General features: G+C 43.0%; 1 protein-coding gene across 3 annotated transcripts in view; it reads left to right on the top strand.

The window, feature by feature from the left end:
- The first annotated feature begins 7,766 nt into the window (after positions 1 to 7,766).
- Larp4 (La ribonucleoprotein 4) overlaps positions 7,767 to 19,464 on the top strand; it is a 60,831-nt gene continuing 49,133 nt past the window's right edge. The window contains exon 1 of one of the 3 annotated variants that reach the window (XM_041642754.1): positions 7,767 to 7,903. In XM_041642754.1, the coding sequence (XP_041498688.1) occupies positions 7,886 to 7,903 (18 nt within the window). In that variant the 5' untranslated portion in view covers positions 7,767 to 7,885. Of the gene's footprint in view, positions 7,904 to 8,691; positions 8,754 to 19,464 lie in introns of those variants that run through there. The other 2 variants (XM_041642755.1, XM_041642756.1) reach the window with 2 other exon arrangements.

The following is a 19,464-nucleotide window of genomic DNA, read 5'->3' as shown; positions in this document are numbered from 1 at the left end:
TTTGAAAATCTGGGCGATTTGTTTGTATTTCTTCTATTTCTCACAGAATATAGGCAAATGCTAATAAAAGTGTTCACTGAGAAGCTGCAAGTCTACTTCAAGAGGTTGTGGCTCAGCCTGCTTGGACCAACTAGAGGCCTTCTAATGTTCAAGTCTTGATGATGCTATTAATAGGCCCATTGTGACATTATCATTGACTAGAACATTTTAGAATGTTTACTCTGTGTAAAGAACTAGACATTCTGTGGGCTGTGACAGTAGAAGGGAGAGGGGAAGGAAAGACCAGGAATCCTAAAGGAACAGAAGACATAGTCCTGCGTCGATGAGCGTAGATTCTAAGTGTTAGAACCCAAGCTCCTGTGCTCCCAATGTAACTGTTGGCTCCTCTCTTCCTGGGGCTCTGCCACAAGAGTTTTAAGTTAAGCCTGTAATGGAATGGCTACGAGCTCCTCATCTGGCCCTTAACTCTTCTAGCATTTGATAACTTAGAAGGTATTTGGAAACCACAGTTTCCCTTAGTATTGATTTTTTTGGTTTTTTGCAAAGAGCCTGACTAAGGCTTTGGGGTTTCATAGTTGACTCACAAAATCGAAGGGACCGTTAGAGGCTGCTTCTACCGGAGAAGAGGGTGACCGCAGGGGAGGTGCTGGGATTACAGGTGTGCATGACCATGCTTGGCCAGAGAACTTTAGATAAAGGAAAAAGCACTAGAAATAAAGTTGAGTTCCCCTGTGTTCTTCCCAGATGTCTGTCCCCTCCTCCATCCTGCTTCAGAGGTAACTTCACGAATGTGCTATACCCATGTATAGTCCATCCTTACATAGTTTCATTGTGTTTATGCATTCATAAACTTTGTAGTATCATTTGATAGGTACTATATATTTTTAAAAATTATAGATGGGACTGGAGAGATGGCTCAGCGGTTAAGAGCATCGCCTGCTTTTCCAAAGGTCCTGAGTTCAATTCCCAGCAACCACATGGTGGCTCACAACCATCTGTAATGAGGACTGGTGCCCTCTTCTAGCCTTCAGGCATACACAAGAAAATATTGTATATATAATAAATAAATAAATAAATATTTAAAATAAATAAATAAATAAAAATTATAGATGTAAGCCGGGCAGTAGTGGCACATGCCTTTAATCCCAGCACTCGGGAGGCAGAGGCAGGCAGATCTCTGTGAGTGTGAGGCCAGCCTGGTCTACAAGAGCTAGCTCCAGGATAGGCTCCAAAGCCACAGAGAAACCCTGTCTCGAAAAAAAAAAATTAAATTATATAATTTAAGCACTCTCTAAAATTTCCTATGTTGCGTCCTAGTGCAACATAGCAAAATTATTGAAATGGAAACATTGCAAAATTATTGCTCTGGGTTTGTTTTTTTGTTTGTTTGTTTTTGACAAAAGGGTTTCTCTGTAGCTTTGGAGCCTGTCCTGAACCTTGCTCTCTAGACCAGGCTGGCCTCAAACTCACAGAGATCCACCTACCTCTGCCTCCAGACTGTTGGGTTTAAAGGCATGCACCACCGCCAGGCCCCTCGTAAATTTTGGAGAGAATACAATTTAGGTGTTTTAGCTCATAGGGAAGAGAAGTGAACCGTGGTGTAGCTGCTCTTCTTGTCTCTCCTCCATCCCTCCACACAGCATTGCTGATGGACCGCAGTGCCACACAGGCTGCCACTGAGCTGCATACCCAGCTCCACCCTCTTCCATCCCTCCATACAGAATTGCTGATGAGCCAGGCAGTGGTGGCGCACGCCTTTAATCCCAGCACTCGGGAGGCAGAGGCAGGTGGATCTCTGTGAGTTCGAGGCCAGCCTGGTCTACAAGAGCTAGTGCCACAAAGCTACAGAGAAACCCTGTCTCGGAAAAACTAAAAAAAAAAAAAAAAAAAAAAAAAGAAGAAGAATTGCTGATGGATCGCAGTGTCTGTGTGCCACACAGGCCGCCCCTGAGCTGCATACCCAGCTCCACCCCCTTTTATTTTCATTTTTATTTTAGACAGTTCTTGCTAAATTACCCAGATTGGGCTTGAATGAACTCTGTAGCCCAGGCTGGACTTGAATTTAATTTCTATTTCTTTTCTTTTCTTTTTTTTTTTTTTTTTTTTTTTTTAGTTTTTGAGACAAGGTTTCTCTGAGTAGCCCTGGCTGTCCTGGAAGTCACTCTGTAGACCAGGCTGGCCTCAGAGATCCGCTTGCCTCTGCTTTCTGAGTGCTGGGATTAAAGGTGAGCACCACTACTGCCAGGCAAATATTACATTGATGGATTGATCAATCGATTGAGCAAGTGTGTGTGTGTGTGTGTGTGTGTGTGTGTGTGTGTCTGTATGTGCGTGTGTAACTTGTAGGAGTCAGTTTTCCCCTACCACGTGGTTCCTGAGGACTCTCCTCAGGTTACCAGGCTTAGCAGCCTTTACCTGCTGAGTCATTTCCCTGGCCAAGGTCTTCAGCTTTTGATCTTCCTACCTCAGATCCCAGGTAGCTAGGATGATAGGCCTTGCTCTTCCAGGCCCAGCTGTTGTTCTCTTTTAAAGGTAATAAACGCAGATCAAATGAAATGTTTCGCTTTAAGATGACATTGTCAGCTAGGCATGGTGGCTCATACCTGTAATTCCAGTGCTCAGGTGCTGAGGCAAGTTCAACCTTCAGAATGAGACCCTATGTTTTCTTTTTTCTTTTTCTTTTTCTCCTGTGGCTGGCCTTGTGAAGCTCCTCATACCTTTCCAGCACCACTTGCATGAAAAGGCTGCTCTCAGCGCCAGCTCTGATTTTTCTCGCTTCCCAAACAGATACAACTTTGTCTATAGCTATGCTGCTCCATAACAAGGAGACTGAGACTCTATTTCAAAAATAAAATAGAGATTGTGACTCCCTCCTCTGTCCACAAGTAACTTCCTAACTTGTCTTGTACCATGCTCAAATGCAAGTGTTGCCGGTGTGCACTAGGCGATATGCACTAGCTGCAGTGTTGCCGGTGTGCACTACGCGATATGCACTAGCTGCAGTGTTGCCGGTGTGCACTAGGCGATATGCACTAGCTGCAGTGTTGCCGGTGTGCACTAGGCGATATGCACTAGCTGCAGTGTTGCTGGTGTGCACTACGCGATATGCACTAGCTGCAGTGTTGCTGGTGTGCACTAGGCGATATGCACTAGCTGCTGTGTTGCTGGTGTGCACTAGGCGATATGCACTAGCTGCTGTGTTGCTGGTGTGCACTAGCCCGTGTGCACCAGCTGCCAGCGTCTGGCTGTGACTTTTGTTTTTCTCACATTCAGTAGGAGTCTTCACTTGCTCTTCCAGAGAAGCTGACTGGAGTGGACACCTCTCTTCACATGCATTTCCTGAGGTCTAAAATACAATGATTGTTATAATCAGTCTCACCCTGTCACCTATAGTTATTACTCCCTCTCTTTTCCCATAAATCATAACTCAGGCTAATTTACTTCAGAAATTCGGAAGGTTCAAAATTTCCTACTTTGTTGTGGTCAAATTATAAAAGCCTCAAAACCCTTTTATTTTGCAAAAGGAAAAGCATCCACAAAGCGCCTCAACTGATACTTGCCAACTGAGCTAATTCAACTTTATTTCTCTCTCACTCTGGTGTTCTTTTCATGTAGCACGGAGCTCATCAGCAACGGGAAATGAAGCCTTTTAATGGCAGTGAAAACCCTTCCCTTCTGACTGAAAAGCACTCGCTGAGATACTGTTATGCCGATGCGAGTATCCTAAACCAAGAAGACCGCACCATAGAGCTTTTGTGAAGAAACTAAAAAAGGAGAGAAAGAAAAGATAGACTGTGAGTTGCTAACAAAAGACATGAAGAAGAGAGCTGTGGCATGCAGAGTCTTCGGGAAAACTGTATGGAGAGAGATGGTTGACTGACAAACAGGAGAGACACCCTGAGTCATGGCTTCGGAGGTCAGTGCTAAAATTTCTATCCTAGTGGGAGAGAGTTTAATGACTGAGATAAAATAATGAGAATTTACTGGCAAGGAGATTAAAGCGGGACTAAAATATAAGTATCAGCAACTTTTTTTTTTTTTTAAGTTGTAGCTTTGGTGCCTGTCCTAGAACTAGCTCTGTAGACCAGGCTGGCCTCGAACTCACAGATCCACCTACCTCTGCCATTTGAGTGCTGGGATTAAAGGCGTGCACCACCACTGCCCGGCCAAGTAAAGTATCAGCAACTTAATGGTGAATAGAGTTTGGTATCAATGTGAGAAAGTGAGGTGTTTTTTTTTTTTTTTTTTTTTTTTTTGGTTTTTGTTTTTTATGTGAAGCAAACCAAAGGAGATTACATGGACTAAGAATAGAAAGCCAGAGGTATGGTGCACACCTTTCATCCCAGCACTCAGGAGGCAGAGACAGACAGGTGGATCTCTGTAAATTTGAGGCTAACCTGGTCTACAAAGCAGGTTCCAGGACAGCCAGTGCTGATGTTATACAGAAAAACCTTGTCTTGAAAAACCAAACCAGCCGGGTGGTGGTGGCGCACGCCTTTAATTCCTGCACTCGGGAATCAGAGGCAGGCGGATCTCTGTGAGTTTGAGGCCAGCCTGATCAACAAGAGCTAGTTCTAGGACAGGCTCTAAAGCTACAGAGATACCCTGTCCCAAAAAACAAAAACAAAAAACAAAAAAACAAAAAAAGAAAAAAGAAAAGAAAGAAAAAGAAAAGCCAAACCAAACAAACAAACAAAAAGGGTGGGGCTGGGTGTGGTGGTGCACACTTTTAATCCCAGCATTGGAGAGGCAGAGGCAGGATCTCTGTGAGCTAGAGGCCAGCCTCCTATACACATAGCAAGTTCCTGGACAGCCAGGACTACACAGAGAGACTTTGTTTCAGAAAAAGGGAGAGGGAGAGAGAACAGAATTGAAAGCTTGGGGCTGGAGAGATGGCACAGCGGTTAAGAGCACTTGTTACTTTTGCAGAGGACCCAGGTTCAGTTCCCAGTGCAAAGACATACATGTAGGCAAACAAACATATAGGTGGAGAATCCTGCTCCAACCACCTGCTCTCAAAGTAACTCACACAGAGGCTTAGGATGAATTATAAAAGCTCAAGCGATAGCTCAGGCTTGTGACGAGCTAACTCTTAAATTAACCCATATTTCTTATCTATGCTTTGCCATGTTACCTCATATTCTACATGTTCTGCTTCCCTGGCAGCTGGTTGGGGTCTCTTCACTCTGCCCTTCTCCTTTCCAGTACCCTCAGGTTGATTGCCCTGCCTAACTTTATCCTGCCTTGCTATAGACCTATATGCTTCTTTATTAAGCAATGAAAGTAATAATACTCACAGTGTACAGCACAATCAAAGATATGAAATGAAGATGCTCCTATCCTTTAAAAAGGTAAGAGGAAGATCCTGTGGCTAGAGAGATGGCTCAGCTAACAAGAGAGCACTGCTATTGCAGTTCCATGCACCCACATCTGGTGGTTCACGACCACCTTTGAGGGGAATCTGTGGCTTCAGGCCATCAAGGGTTCTTCTCTCATGAGCACATAGCTGAACCTCAGATCCCTAACAATACACAAAGACAGTAAAAATGAATCGTGTTTCTTTTTCTTTTTTTTTTTTTTTTTTTTGGTTTTTCGAGACAGGGTTTCTCTGTAGCTTTGGAGCCTGTCCTGGAACTAGCTCTTGTAGACCAGGCTGGCCTTGTACTCACAGAGATCCACCTGCCTCTGCCTCCCAAGTGCTGGGATTAAAGGCCACTACCGCCCGGCTTGTGTTTCTTTTTTTATTTTATTTATTTATTTATTTTGGTTTTTGGTTTTTTGAGACAGGGTTTCTCTGTGGCTTTGGAGCGTGTCCTGGCACTAGCTCTTGTAGACCAGGCTGGTCTCGAACTCACAGACATCCACCTGCCTCTGCCTCCCAAGTGCTGGGATTAAAGGCGTGCGCCACCACTTCCCGGCTGTGTTTCTTTTTTTAATGGAAGCTGGAGAGATGGCTTTGTGATTAAGAACATGGGGGCTCTCACAGATGACTTATGTTCAATTTTCAACACCTACACAGCTGTTCACGACCATCTGTAACTCCCATTTCAGGGGATCTGATGCCCTCTTCTGGCCTCCACGTACAATAGGCACACATCTGTTTCAGTCATATATATATATATATATATATATATATATTTAAAGTATTTCAGTCATATATATATAAACATATATATATTTAAAGTATTTAATAAAAATATTGGGGAAAGGGAAAGGTTTTTTATTTATTTATTTATTTATTAAAGATTTCTGCCTCTTCCCCGCCACCGCCTCCCATTTCCTTCCCCCTCTCCCAGGGAAAGGTTTTTAAGATAAACAAGCATGAGTTCATGAAAATGAAAACCTCACTTTAAGGTATATTTTTAAAATTATTATTATTATTATTAATTTTTGTTTTTTGAGACAAGGTTTCTCTGTAGCTTTGGAACCTGTGGAACCTGTCCTGGAACTCACTTCATAGACCAGGCTGGCCTTGAACTCACAGAGAGCCACCTGTTTCTGCCTCCTGAGTGCTGGGATTAAAGGCATGTGCCACCACGGCCCAGCCCACCGCCTGGTTTTTAGTTTTTTTCTTTCTTTCTTTCTTTTTTTTTTTAAATCACTGAATGAGGAAAATATGAAGGCAACTAAAAGTCCTGCCCTCAAGAGACAACGTTTCACTATAGAGCATGCGTGACACTACATCTGGCAGACAGTCAAGAGTATTTTAAAAGGTGAGGGTAGCTGGGTAGGGTGGCACACGCCGTTCATCTCAGCACTGGGGAGGCAATGTTTGGTCAACTTCTACAGAGTCCTTGTCTCAAAAAAAAAAAAAGAAAAGAAAAAAGTGTGAGGTGGGTGTGAGACACAGGCCTTTGATCCCAGAACTCCAGGGACAGTGGCAGTGGCAGAATCAGGTAGATCTCTGTGGGTGTGGCCTGGTCTGCAGGATCTAGGACTACACAACAAAAACAAAAACAAAAAACGTGTTGGGGGGAGGGTTGAAATTAAAGGATACTTGGTAAGAGAAAAATAACTCTAGCAACATAACAAAACAACATGGATTTTAAAAGCTTTCTAGTCCTTTATTTGACTAGGTAAACAGCAGTAAGAGAGATCTAGACTAATTATTAGTTAGCAGCACTTTACGCATCCCAGTGGAGCATCGTCACGTTAATGAAGCCCCATTCCAAGGGGCCTGGGGCTAAGTTCTATTAAATTTGTGTTTAAAACAATCTGAGGTGCTACAGGGCTCCTTCGACAAACCAGGGATAGTAACGATTTATTCACAGGGTCTTGAGGTGAACTCACGCAAAGTGCTTAGGAGAGTGCCAGGCACGCAGTACGCAGTTAATTTCGAGCAGCCACACGAGTCTCTGAGCTGCTACTGCAGCCTGCCCCACCCCCTTCCACGTTTCCAGCAGGGGCAGGGGCGAGGAAGTCGCACACAGCCGCCTTTTAATCAAACCTAGACTCTCAACTCCGACAACTGCGCAAACTCTAGGGGTGCGGCGGTCATGGAGCTGAGAAAAGGGAAAACCGGTGAGTGGGAGCTTTCCACAACCCGCGGCCCGGGACGGAGCGGCCTGCACAGCGTGCACCCACGCCACAAGAGCGAGCGAGACGCTTTCGCTCACGCCGCCAGAGGAGGGCGAGCCACAGCAAAGCACGCCGCGGGGAGGGGTCCTCTCCCGGAAGCAGTTTGTCTGCAGAACCGGAAACAGTTGTTTTTCAAGGAAGGCGGGACCGGGCGGGTCAGGGCGCAGCGGCTGACGGCGGGGGAGGAGCCGGTCCACTGCCGGGTGGAGGGGCAAGGCGAGTGTCCTTATCCTAGCGATTGGGGCCCGGGCCTGGGAGCCAGTTGGAGTCGCGGCAGCGTGAACGATCGGGCCGAGCGGAAGCAGACATGTTGCTCTTCGTGGAGGTGAGTGGCTTCGGTCGTCCGGCCTGGATCTGAGAGGAGCCCAAGTGTCGGGGGCGCGGGCCGGTCCCACCGCCATGTGACTTGCCAGGCCGTACACGCCGCGGAGCCCGCCGAGAGGCTGACACAGCACCTGGGCCGTGCAGGCCTGCAGCCCCACCGTGCGCGCCGCGCACTGCAGCGAGCCGTGGGGGTCGGCGCCCGTGCTGGCGGCGGCGGGGAAGGACGGTGGCGCGGCGGGGGCTCGGCTGAGGTGGCGTGAGGCGCGGAGGGCGAGGGAGCCGAGTGTCCCATATGGAGCTCCCGGCGGCAGCGAACGGGCGGGGGCGGGGGGCGGAGTCTGCGGAGAAAGGGCGATCAGGTGGGCGCGTTCGGGGGCCCGGAGGCCTCGCGCGGCGGCCGGGCAACGTGTGGGACCGCGGGAGGGACGCGGCGGCACGCGGGGGTCCTGGCTTCCGTCTGGTTAATTTGGGGAGGGGCGTGCTCTTAAAAGAGAACGGAAAGACCCCAACCCTCCAACCCCGACCCCCAAGCTTTACCTTTTAAAACTCTTGTTCGGGTTGGGCGATTGGGTCTGGAACGTTCTGTGGGTGAAAGCGACTTAGTTTGAGCGGCGAAGCCCGACAGGGGTCGGCAGCCTTGAAAGGCACCGCTCTGACCTTTTGTAAAAGTTACTCGGGCTGCGGCTGCGTGCTGCGGGTTAATCCCGCGAACCTATTAAAAGCTATTTACACGGGAAATTACAAGAGTGGAGAAAACGTAGGGAAAAGCCGAGCTTTTGTGGTGGTGTTGGATCAGTGGAATTACTTTGTTTCATTGGACCGTCTACCGTCCGCCTGTTTGAGTTTTCAAGGTAGTGATTACCTGGCTTAAATAATGAAGTGTAATTTCTCTCATTTCTGTCCTGTTGTGTTCAGTGATCATCAGCTGACTGCCTGGCAAATGCTTTGAGTAGATTCCAGATCATACTGTTCTTACATTGTGAAAACGTCAATCCAGCAAAGTGCAACTTTGCAACTTGGCATTTGTTAACTATGCCCATAAAAAGAATCTTTTCATGAGGGCAGGAATCACAGGTTGTATAATGGACTTGGAAGCTGGGGCTACTTATGGGGGAAGGGTGTTGTGAGGTGGTGGGTGAATCGTATTCCCTGGTAGTCTGGCATAAAATAAATAAGCAGTTTTATATATTTTTATTTTCATTGTGTGTATTTGTTGTACATGGTACTGTGTTACATAAGGATATTGTAACACAAGCATGAGTGTTGTATATTAGGCAAATTCCTATACGCTCCTTTTTTTTTTTTCTCTGCTATTCTACCTTTTACATTCCCTGAAAGTTTATGTAGCTGATAAGCTTGGGATCCATAAATTAAACGTTAAAGACACTTAGTGTATATTCAAGACTAGTAATATGTTTTAATTCGGATATTTGAAGCAAAACACTAACAGTTTTGACTGTTCTATTTTTTCTTTTCTTTTTTTTTTCTTTTTTTTTTTTTTTTTTTTGGTTTTTCGAGACAGGGTTTCTCTGTGGCTTTGGAGCTCGTCCTGGAACTAGCTCTGTAGACCAGGCTGGTCTCGAACTCACAGAGATCCGCCTGCCTCTGACTCCCGAGTGCTGGGATTAAAGGCGTGCGCCACCACCGCCCGGCTTTCTATTTTTTCTTTTAAATTTAAAATCCACCTTGTTTAAATTTAAAATTCTTTCAAATTTTAAAACCCACCTTGTTTTCCTTTAACAGAATAAGAAATCTGGTTTTATTGTAATCCGGGCTAGTTTGTTTTAGGAATTACTGTGCTGTGCAAATATTGCAAGGTTTTTGTTTGTTTTGTTTTGTGTTTGGTTTTTCAGGACTGTTTCTCTGTGTAGCCCTGGCTGTCCTGTCACTTGCTGTGTGACCAGGCTGACCTTGAACTCAGAGGTCTGCCTGCCTCTGCCTTCTGAGTGCTGGGATTAAAGACTTGCACCACCCAGCTGTGTTGCAGGCTTTAAGGAGAACAAGGGAGAGACAGTAAACTAGACAAGATTGTGACGTTTGTTTTGTCTATATAATTTCCAAAATAAACTGAGACTTTCAAGTTGATTTGACTTTATTAAAATGTGAACTTTACTAGTAGGTATGTTCTTTAGTGTTTTTGCCAGACCCTCTCCTGCCTCTTAAAACAACATTGCAATGTTTTTACAGTTGAGGGAACAAGTTGAGAGGTTAAAAGGAATTAGTAGCCGGGCCGTGGTGGCGCACGCCTTTAATCCCAGCACTAAGGAGGCTGAGGCAGAGGCTTGCAGATCTCTTTGAGTGTGAGGCTAGCCTGGTCTACAAGTGCTAGTTCCAGGACAGGCTCCAAAAGCTACCGAGAAACCCTGTCTCAAAACAAAAAACAGCAAGATAAAACAAAAACTTAGTAAATGCTAAGCAATAGAAATAATTTAGATCCGAGTCGAACTAACCAGCTACAATTTCCCAGTATAGACATAGTACATGCCTCTGCCTCCCAAAGTGCTGGGATTAAAGGTGTATACTTCTACACATGGTTCAGGTAATGAATATTAAGGCTGTATTATTACTGTTTTTCACTAAACAGCTATTTAAAGTTAATATACCCATTAGTCATTTCTTTGGCTCAGTTTATCTTTTTTTTCTCATGCAGTTTATTGAAAATTAGTGTTCTGAAATATTCAGGACTTAATATGTGGTCCTAAAACCAGTCAGAAACAAGACATTAGTTATTTGACATTAAAAAAAATACTGTATTTGATTTTTAGGTGATTGAGGATATACAAAACCCAAGGTCTTGAACACTACAGGAATAAGCTGTACTACTGATACCCAAGCCCTAGTATTGATTCTCATAACCTCATGATACAGAAATTCTCAACAAGGGACCAGAGCTCAGAAGTTTTCACTGGACTGCAGTTAGTAAAGAATTGAAAATTCTAAGTCATAGTTGAAGTAATGGGGTCTTTTCCTGTCTCCAAGAGAAATCACACGTCTTCATATTTTATTTCAAATTTTTCAGGTAATTCGAAGCATTTATACTCATTTCTCCTTGATATGTTAAAATTATTTAGTTTGTTAATAAAATCTATTTGTTGGCTGAGTCGTGATGGCCTACAACTATAATCACAGCACTTGAGAGGCAGAGGCAGACAGATTTCTGAATTCCAGGACAGCTAGGGCTACATGGAGAATCTCTGTCTTGAAAAACAAACCAAAAAAATCCCTTATTTTCCTACTAAATATAATACAATTTTGATATATTTAAATATACAATTTTAAGATGTTTTGATAACTACTGTTCAGTATAATGGGTTTGCTCTGTAATTTTACATAAATGTATATGTGTGTATGCACATATGTATATATTTGTTTTTTTTCTTCTTTGTTTTTGATTATTCGAGATGGTGTAGCTTTGAATCCTGTCTTGAACTCACTCTGTAGATTAGACTGGCCTCAAACTCACAGAGATCCACCTGCCTCTCCTCCCGAGTGCTGGGAATAAAGGTATGCACCACCACTGCCTGGTTATATTTGTTTTTTTGAGACAGGGTTTCTCTGTGTGTAGCCCTGGCTGTTCTGGAACTCTCTCCATGTAACAGGCTGGCCTCGAAAGCATTGATCCACCTGAAGGTGTACACCAACACCGCCCGGCTTGCTTTGTGTTCTCTCTCTCTCTCTCTCTCTCTCTCTCTCTCTCTCTTTCTTTTTTTTTAAAATGATTTAGATCAACAGTAAACTGGCCAATAGTGACACTTCTTTAATCTCAGCACTCAGGAGCCAGAGGCCAGAAATTTTGAGGCCAGCCTGGTCTACACAGAGCCTCTTCTAGGATGTTTGCTCTCCACCTGTTAACTCCTCTACCCTGAGATTGATGATTGACCGCAGGGCCCTGTGGATATCAGGCAAGTGCTCTACCACTTGGTATCCCAGTCCTTGACTTTTTTTTTTTTTTTAAAAAGACAGGCAAAACTGGGCGGTGGCGGTGCACGCCTTCAATCCCAGCACTCGGGAGGCAGAGGCAGGTGGATCTCTGATCTATCTCAAAAAAACCAAAAAGAAAAAGACAGGCAAATGTTTTAAAGATTTTACTTTATTATACAGCCCTGACTGGTCTGGAACTTACTCTGCCTCCCAGCACTGGGATTGAAGGCGTGTACCACCACCACTCCTGCTTTCAGCTCTTGGCATTTCAGTGACCACTAAAATTGAATTTAGTGGTGGCGCATGCCTTTAATCCCATCACTTGGGAGGCAGAGGCAGGCGGATCTCTGTGAGTTCGAGACCAGCCTGGTCTACAAGAGCTAGTTCCAGGACAGGCTCCAAAACCACAGAGAAACCCTGTCTCGAAAAACCAAAAAAATGAAAAATAAAATAAAATAAAAAAAATTGGATTTCTCTTTATTCAAGTTCTTCCCTGATAATATTTTAATATATCACACACACACACACATACCCTAGGTTGCTTGAATTACTCTGTTTTTAAACATTATATTGGTAAATTTATTAAAAGTTGTTTTGTGGCCTGGGCTAGAAACAGTTCCTAGACCACCAAGTACTGGGATTACAGGCATGAACATCTGCGTTCAATTTAAAGTTTTGTTTTTTTTTAATTTGTGGAACAGGGTTTTGTTTTTTGTTTGTGTGTTTAGAGTTGCTTGAGACCCGCAAATGTCACACAAACTTTTTTTGTTTTTGTTTGCTTGTATTGTGACAATACAAGGGCTCTCCTGGAACCCTCTTTGAGGACTAGGCTGGCCTCAAACTCTACAGAGATCCGCTTGCCTCTGCCTCCTCCTCGCAACCCCAGGGCCTAGGATTAAAGGCTGTAGCCACCACCGCACTAGCTGTCTGGAGTAGATTCTCTCCTTCCACTATATGGGCCCCGGGGTTCAAACTCCACTTGTCAAGCTTAACAGCAAGTGCCTTTACCCATTAAGCCATTTCGCTGGCACTTCATTGATATTTTTTAAGGACACTCACATTATAATGTCACATCACCACATCTACCTCCAGGTTTTTTTCATTAGATTTTGTGAAATTGGAACTTGGTGAGTTGGCTCATTGATTGAATGCTTGCTGCCCTTCCAGGGGACCCAGGTTCAGTTCCCAATACCCACATCTGGCAACTCACAACTCCAGCTCCAGACTTCTGTTGGTCTCTGACATCATAGAGACATACATAAGTAGTAATAAATCCTTTTTTCCTAAGGAAACTCTGAACCCATTAAACAATTTTTCACTTTACAACATTTGAAACATAAATTTTTTTCTAACTGAAGTTTAATGCTTTTAACTCGTAGATTGTAGCATTTTATTTTATTTTTGGTTTTTCGAGACAGTGTTTCTCTGCAGCTTTGGAGCCTGCCCTGGAACTTGCTCTTGTAGACCAGGCTGGCCTTGAACTCACAGAGATTCACCTGCCTCTGCCTCTGCCTCTCCGGAGTGCTGGGATTAAAGGTACGCACCACCACCACCTGACTGATTGTAGCATTTTAAATTTTATATTATTAGCATTATGCTATGATAGGGAATGCCTTTAATCACTGCATGTCAACAGGTGGATCTCTGTGACTTTGATGCCAGCATGTTCTACATAGTGAGTACCAGGACAGCCTTTTTCAAAAATGAAGTAAAATAAGGTGTGGAATAACTTTATTTTATGCTAATTAAAGCTGATCTTATGCCTTTTTGCCCCAAATACAGTTCTCAGGTTTTGTTTCTTTTTTTAAATCTTACTGGTTTTTTTTTTAAATATTTATTTATTTATTACGTATACAATTTCTACATGTATGCCTGCAGGCCAGAAGCAGGCACCAGACCTCATTACAGATGGTTGTGAGCCACCATGTGGTTGCTGGGAATTGAACTCAGGACCTTTGGAAGAGCAGGCAATGCTCTTAACCACTGAGCCATCTCTCCAGCCCATCTTACTGGTTTTTTGAGACAGAGTTTCTCTGTGTAGCTTTGGAGCCTGTCCTGGAACATGCTCTGTAGACCAGGCTGACCTCAAACTCACAGAGATCCACCTGCCTCTGCCTCCTGAGTGCTGAGATTAAGTAAATGCGTGTGCCACCACTGTCTGGCTTTGAATTTTTTAATTTATTTTTTTAGTTAGGGTTGTTAGATACCATTGAAAATCAATCTGTGTGTACATATTTGTAGATTTTTTTTTAGCCTCAGGACATGTGCAGGAAGCCAAGATGAATGTTGGATGTCTTCCTCAATTGCTTTTCACTTACTTTTTTTTTTTTTTTTTTTTTTTGGTTTTTCGAGACAGGGTTTCTCTGTGGTTTTGGAGCCTGTCCTGGAACTAGCTCTTATAGACCAGGCTGGTCTCGAACTCACAGAGATCCGCCTGCCTCTGTCTCCCGAGTGCTGGGATTAAAGGCATGCGCCACCATCACTTACTTTTTGAGACAGGTTTCTTACTGAATATGTAGCTCACCAATTTGATTATGTTGATTGTCCAGCCAGCTCCTGGTGTCTACCTGCTCCTGGTGTCTTCCCTAGAATCCTCCCCCCCCCAACATTTATCTGTGTGTTTGTATATATACATGTACTCTTTCTTTTTTGTGTCATGACACACCAGTAGAGGCTAGGGGACAGCTTGCAGGAGTCATTCCTATTTCATCATATGTGTTCTGGGAATCCCTCAAAGGTCACCATGTTTTATGGCAAACAGTTTACCTGCTAAGTCCTCTCACCAGCGCCCCTTCTTTTTCTTTTGAAATACAGTCTCATTCACTGTGATGCAGTTTTGATGGTCTAGAACTTGTGTAGACCAGAGTGAATTTGCTTCCAAAGTGCTGGATTTAGAAGCATGGACTACCATGCTATCAGATTTTGTTTGTTTGTTTATTTACTTTTGTAAGCGGGGTCTTTGTAGTCCTGGCTGTCCTGGAACACACTCTGTAGACTAGGCTGGCTTTGAACTCCACCTGCCTCAGCCTCCTGAGAGGTCTGTCTGTCTTTTTTTTTTTTTTTAAGTGTAGGTGCTAGAGATAGGTCTCAAGGTTTTTTTTTTGTTTGTTTGTTTTTTTTGTTTTTTTTTGTTTTTCGAGACAGGGTTTCTCTATGGTTTTGGAGCCTGTCCTGGAACTAGCTCTTGTAGACCAGGCTGTTCTCAAACTCACAGAGATCCGCCTGCCTCTGTCTCCCGAGTGCTGGGATTAAAGGCGTGCGCCACCACCTTTACTGCTTGGCCCAACCCTCATATTATATTTTTTAAAAAAGAATGATTTGGAGGAAGAAAGTGTATGAACAAATTTGTAAATATTTTTAGTCTTCATTTTTTTCTTGTATGGGCCATTAAACCTGAGCCTTTACAAGGTGAACAGCGTTCAAGCACTAAGCATCCCCAACCTCTTTAAATTGTGTAAACTTTACCAAGTAAAGTTATGAGTAAATGGTTTTGAACAGTTGTGGGTTTTTTTTTTTTAGTATTTATATGAAACAAATATGCATTTAGGAAATCAATACAAATATTGCTACACAGAGTGGCCTGTATTTTGGAATGCGATGTCTCGGTGGTTAAGTGCACTGACTGGTTTTTCAGAGGATCCGGGTTTGATTCCCAGTACCTACATAATACAGCCATCTATAACTCTAGTCCCAGGGGGTCCAGGGCCCTTTTCTGGCCTGTGTGTACTACATGTACATCGTGCACAGATATATGTACAGGCAAAACATCCATAGGAATAAAAGGTTAATTGGAATTTGTGTGTGTGTGTTGTCACATTTATTTATTTATTAATTAAAGATTTCTGTCTCCTCCCTGCCACCGCCTCCCATTTCCCTCTCCCTCCCCCAATCAATTCCCCCTCTCTCATAAGCCTGAAGAGCAGTCAGGGTTCCCTGACCTGTGGGGAGTACTAGACCTTCCAGGTCTAGTAAGTTCATTGGAATTTTTAAAGAAGGGTACAAAAGCTTTTTTTTTTTTGGAGCTGCAGATTCTAGTTTATAAAAAGCAAGTTTCTGAAAATACCGATACTAGTCATTTTAGATTTGCTTGGGCTGTCTGCTTCCTCCATATTTCTTCTCAGTTAATGAAAGTAATTGTTGATACTAGATGAACATTTCAAATCTGTAATTTTGGTTTTCTGCCTTGGATCTAAAACAAGATTTTGTTGTAGTTGAAATGTAGTCTAACTCTGAGTTGCCGAGGCATATGCGGTTGAGGATGTTGAGAAACTTGTTAACCCAGGTATTGTTATAAAAAAGAACTTCTTTAAATATTCTTAATGGAAAATGACTCTGCTTTGACATTTATTATACTTGTAATTCGTGATTTACTTAATTTTGTTTTCTGTAAAAATGTGAAGCATTTTCTCAATCTTGAAAGCATAAATGTTGTGTTGTGCACTGATACTTTCTATAAAGATTTGAGAATCTTTGCTTGTAATGTTAGCAGCAGATGCCGAACTCAACCTCAGTAAAACTCCCTAGCCTCAAGTTCCTATGTGTAATTTGTTCCTATTTTCTGACATGGTTATGTTTATGATGCTTCCGTATTAAATCATACACATTCTGGTAGCAGGTGGTAGCTATATATGTAGTACATATATAGCTGTACTATGGTGTGAGTTGTTGATTGATATAAGTACATAAGTAAATTGTTGATACCGAAAACACTGAAATATGTAGAGTTTAAAATATTTTTTTATATATATTTATTTGAGACAGGGTCTCATCATAGCTCAGGTTGGCCTTGAACTCCTGATCCTAGTTTTTAGTTGCTGGGATTGGCAGCTTGCATCCAGGAAACTTTTGAGTTGCTCAGGCCAGCCTTGAACTCATTTTGTAGCCCTGGCTAGCTTCATAGTGTCCTGGAAATAAAATAGATTGGTACTACCAACTGACCAAGAGTTGTAGCTCATGCTTACCTGTCCTGTATAAAGCCCTTCAGTCAACTACATTCAACTGCATTCAATCTCTGGTTGAAATTTTTTTTTCTTAGTAAAGAATATCCTTTTGTTGGGTATCTATAACTTCTAGAGCAAAAATGAAGATCATTGTGTTGTTAAAATATACATTTATATGAAAGAGTTAAAAGAATACAAAAAAAAAAACCCCTGAAGATAGCAGTCTTGGGGGCACCCAGGAGGCAGAGGCAAGTGAATCAGTTGATGTGAGGCCCTTCAATCTCCATTACTATGCAAAGAAAAGACAGGTGGTTGATACACACTAGCTACTTGAGAATGAGAGGCTTGTCTGAACCTAGGCAATCAAGAGCATCCTGGGCAACATAATGAGAGACTTTCTCAAAACAAGTAAAAACATTTAAAATTAAAGGATTATGTGAGCTCCTGCTGCCTTAGACTATGTATGAAAGATATTCTCATGTTCATTCTCATTTGAAAGTAACAAAAAGTTGGCTAACTTCACATTAGATTAAAAGTACCTTTGCTGGCTGGAGAGACTGCTCAGCAGAGAAGAGCACTGGCTGCTCTTTCAGAGATCCTGCATTCAGTTCCTGCACCCATGTGGTAACTTAAGTTCCAGGAGATCAAACATACCTTGTCCTCTTTGGGCCCTGCAATTATATATGGTACACAGGCATGCATGCAGCCAAAACATTCATACATAACTATATATATTCATCCATGAGCCTTGAAGATCTGTGTTCTAACTATTCAGAAACTCTCCAAGGTGTTAGAGGACAGTAATCCACAGACAGACACTGCCACTGTGGTGGAGTTCACAGAATAATTCCAGAATTTTAAATTACAATAAGCATTTTGTCATAGAAATTACATACTATTAGGAAAATTACTGTGACTATTATTTTCTTTGACTGAAATTCATCTGTGCCTTTTTGTTTTTTTTGAAACAAGGTTTCTCTGTAGGTTTTGGAGCTTGTCCTGGAACTAGCTAGCTCTTGTAGTCCAGGCTGGCCTCGAACTCACAGATTGGCCTGCCTCTGCCTCCTGAGTGCTGGGATTAAAGGCGTGAGCCTCCACTGCCGAGCTTCACCTTGCCTTTGGGATGGAAAAGATCTGAATTAACTTTTGCCTTGGGGACCCTGGTTCTTACCTTGTAACTATTGTCTTTATCTGGTTCTTACTGATCATTATTCATTTAGGGTTAAAACTGGGGTCAGAGGTCATTTGATTGGAGAGGAGATTTATTTTCCTAAGCAGTTTAGGCAGCATCATCCGTTTATTCGTTTAAGAGTCCACTTTCCAAGCAGTGTGGTGGTGGCACATGCCTTTAATCCCAGAATTTAGGAGGCAGAGACAGGTTGATCTATGAGTTTGAGGCCAGCCTGGTCTACAAGAGCTAATTCCAGGACAGCTAGGCTAGGGCAACAGAGAGAAACCCTGTTTCGAAAAACAAACAACAACAAAAAAGAGTGTGCTTTCCAGACTTAATTACCAAGGTCCAAATACTGGCTTTTTTTTTTTTAACTACTAGGTGTACAACCCTGGACATTGGGCAGATTAGTTTACTATAAGGTAGTTCTCTGCTGAAAATCTGTAAAATATTAATTATATTTTACTAGAGTTGTTATAAAGGTGAGTTCTTTTGTCAATATTATTAATTCTTTGAATGAATGAAGAAGCTCCACCCTTTTTTTTTGTTTTTGTTTTTTTTGAGACAGGGTTTCTCTGTGGCTTTGGAGCCTGTTCCTGGAACTAGCTCTGTAGACCAGGCTGGTCTCGAACTCACAGAGATCCGCCTGCCTCTGCCTCCCGAGTGCTGGGATTAAAGGCGTGCGCCACCATTGCCCGGCTACTCCACCCTTTTTTGAGGTAGAGTTTCATCTTGTAGTCCTAGCTGGTATGGAACTTAACTGTGTAGACCAGGCTGGCCTTGTCTTCAGAGATCTGCCAGCCTCTGCTTTAGGAATGCTAGCTTAGGGGTGTGCTAGACCAGATTCCCACTTTAATTTTTTTTTCATAAAATACGTTAAGAATCTTCTGAAAATCTGGGTGTGGTGGTGCACACCTTTAATCACAGTACTTGGGGGGCAGAAGCAGACAGATCTCTGAGTTTGAGAACAGCCAGGACTACACAGAAACCCTGTCTCAACCAAAAAAAGACTCCATAGTCAAAGTTGAGGAAGTGCCATGTGTTTTTTGAGTTTTCTTTTTCTTTTCTTTTCTTTTTTTTTCTATTCTTGGAGTTAATCGTGTTTTTATTTCAAATTTATTTTACATCTTTGAGTGTTTTGTTTGCATGTATGTGTGGGCTGTGTTCATGCCTGGTTCCTTTGGAAGTCAGAAGAGGTTATCAAGTCTCCTGGAATTGGAGTTACAGATGGTTGTGAGCTACCTTGTGGGTGCCAGGAAAAGAACCAGGGTTCTCTGCAAAAATAAGTGGCCTCAGATGCCGAGACATATCTGTAGCCTCTGGCTTTGTTTTTTGACACAGTGTCTTTTACAGCTCAGGCTGGCCCTCAGAGTCTGAAAGATTGAACTCCTGATCCTCTTCCTATGTGCTGGGATATCAGCTGTATACCCGTGTCTGGCCTTAAATTTTCTTTTTCCCATAACTACTTAAAATTTAATGGTCCTATTGATCTTGGAAGTATGAGAACTTAACCTACCTGGGGAAGGAAAT

The sequence above is a fragment of the Microtus oregoni genome, unplaced genomic scaffold (assembly GCF_018167655.1).
Source record: "Microtus oregoni isolate MIOR12 unplaced genomic scaffold, Mior012 000077F_ref0000221, whole genome shotgun sequence".
Classification (NCBI taxonomy): Eukaryota; Metazoa; Chordata; class Mammalia; order Rodentia; family Cricetidae; genus Microtus; species Microtus oregoni.
Note: the sequence above shows the minus strand (reverse complement) of the source record. Positions and strands in the feature narration are given on the sequence as shown.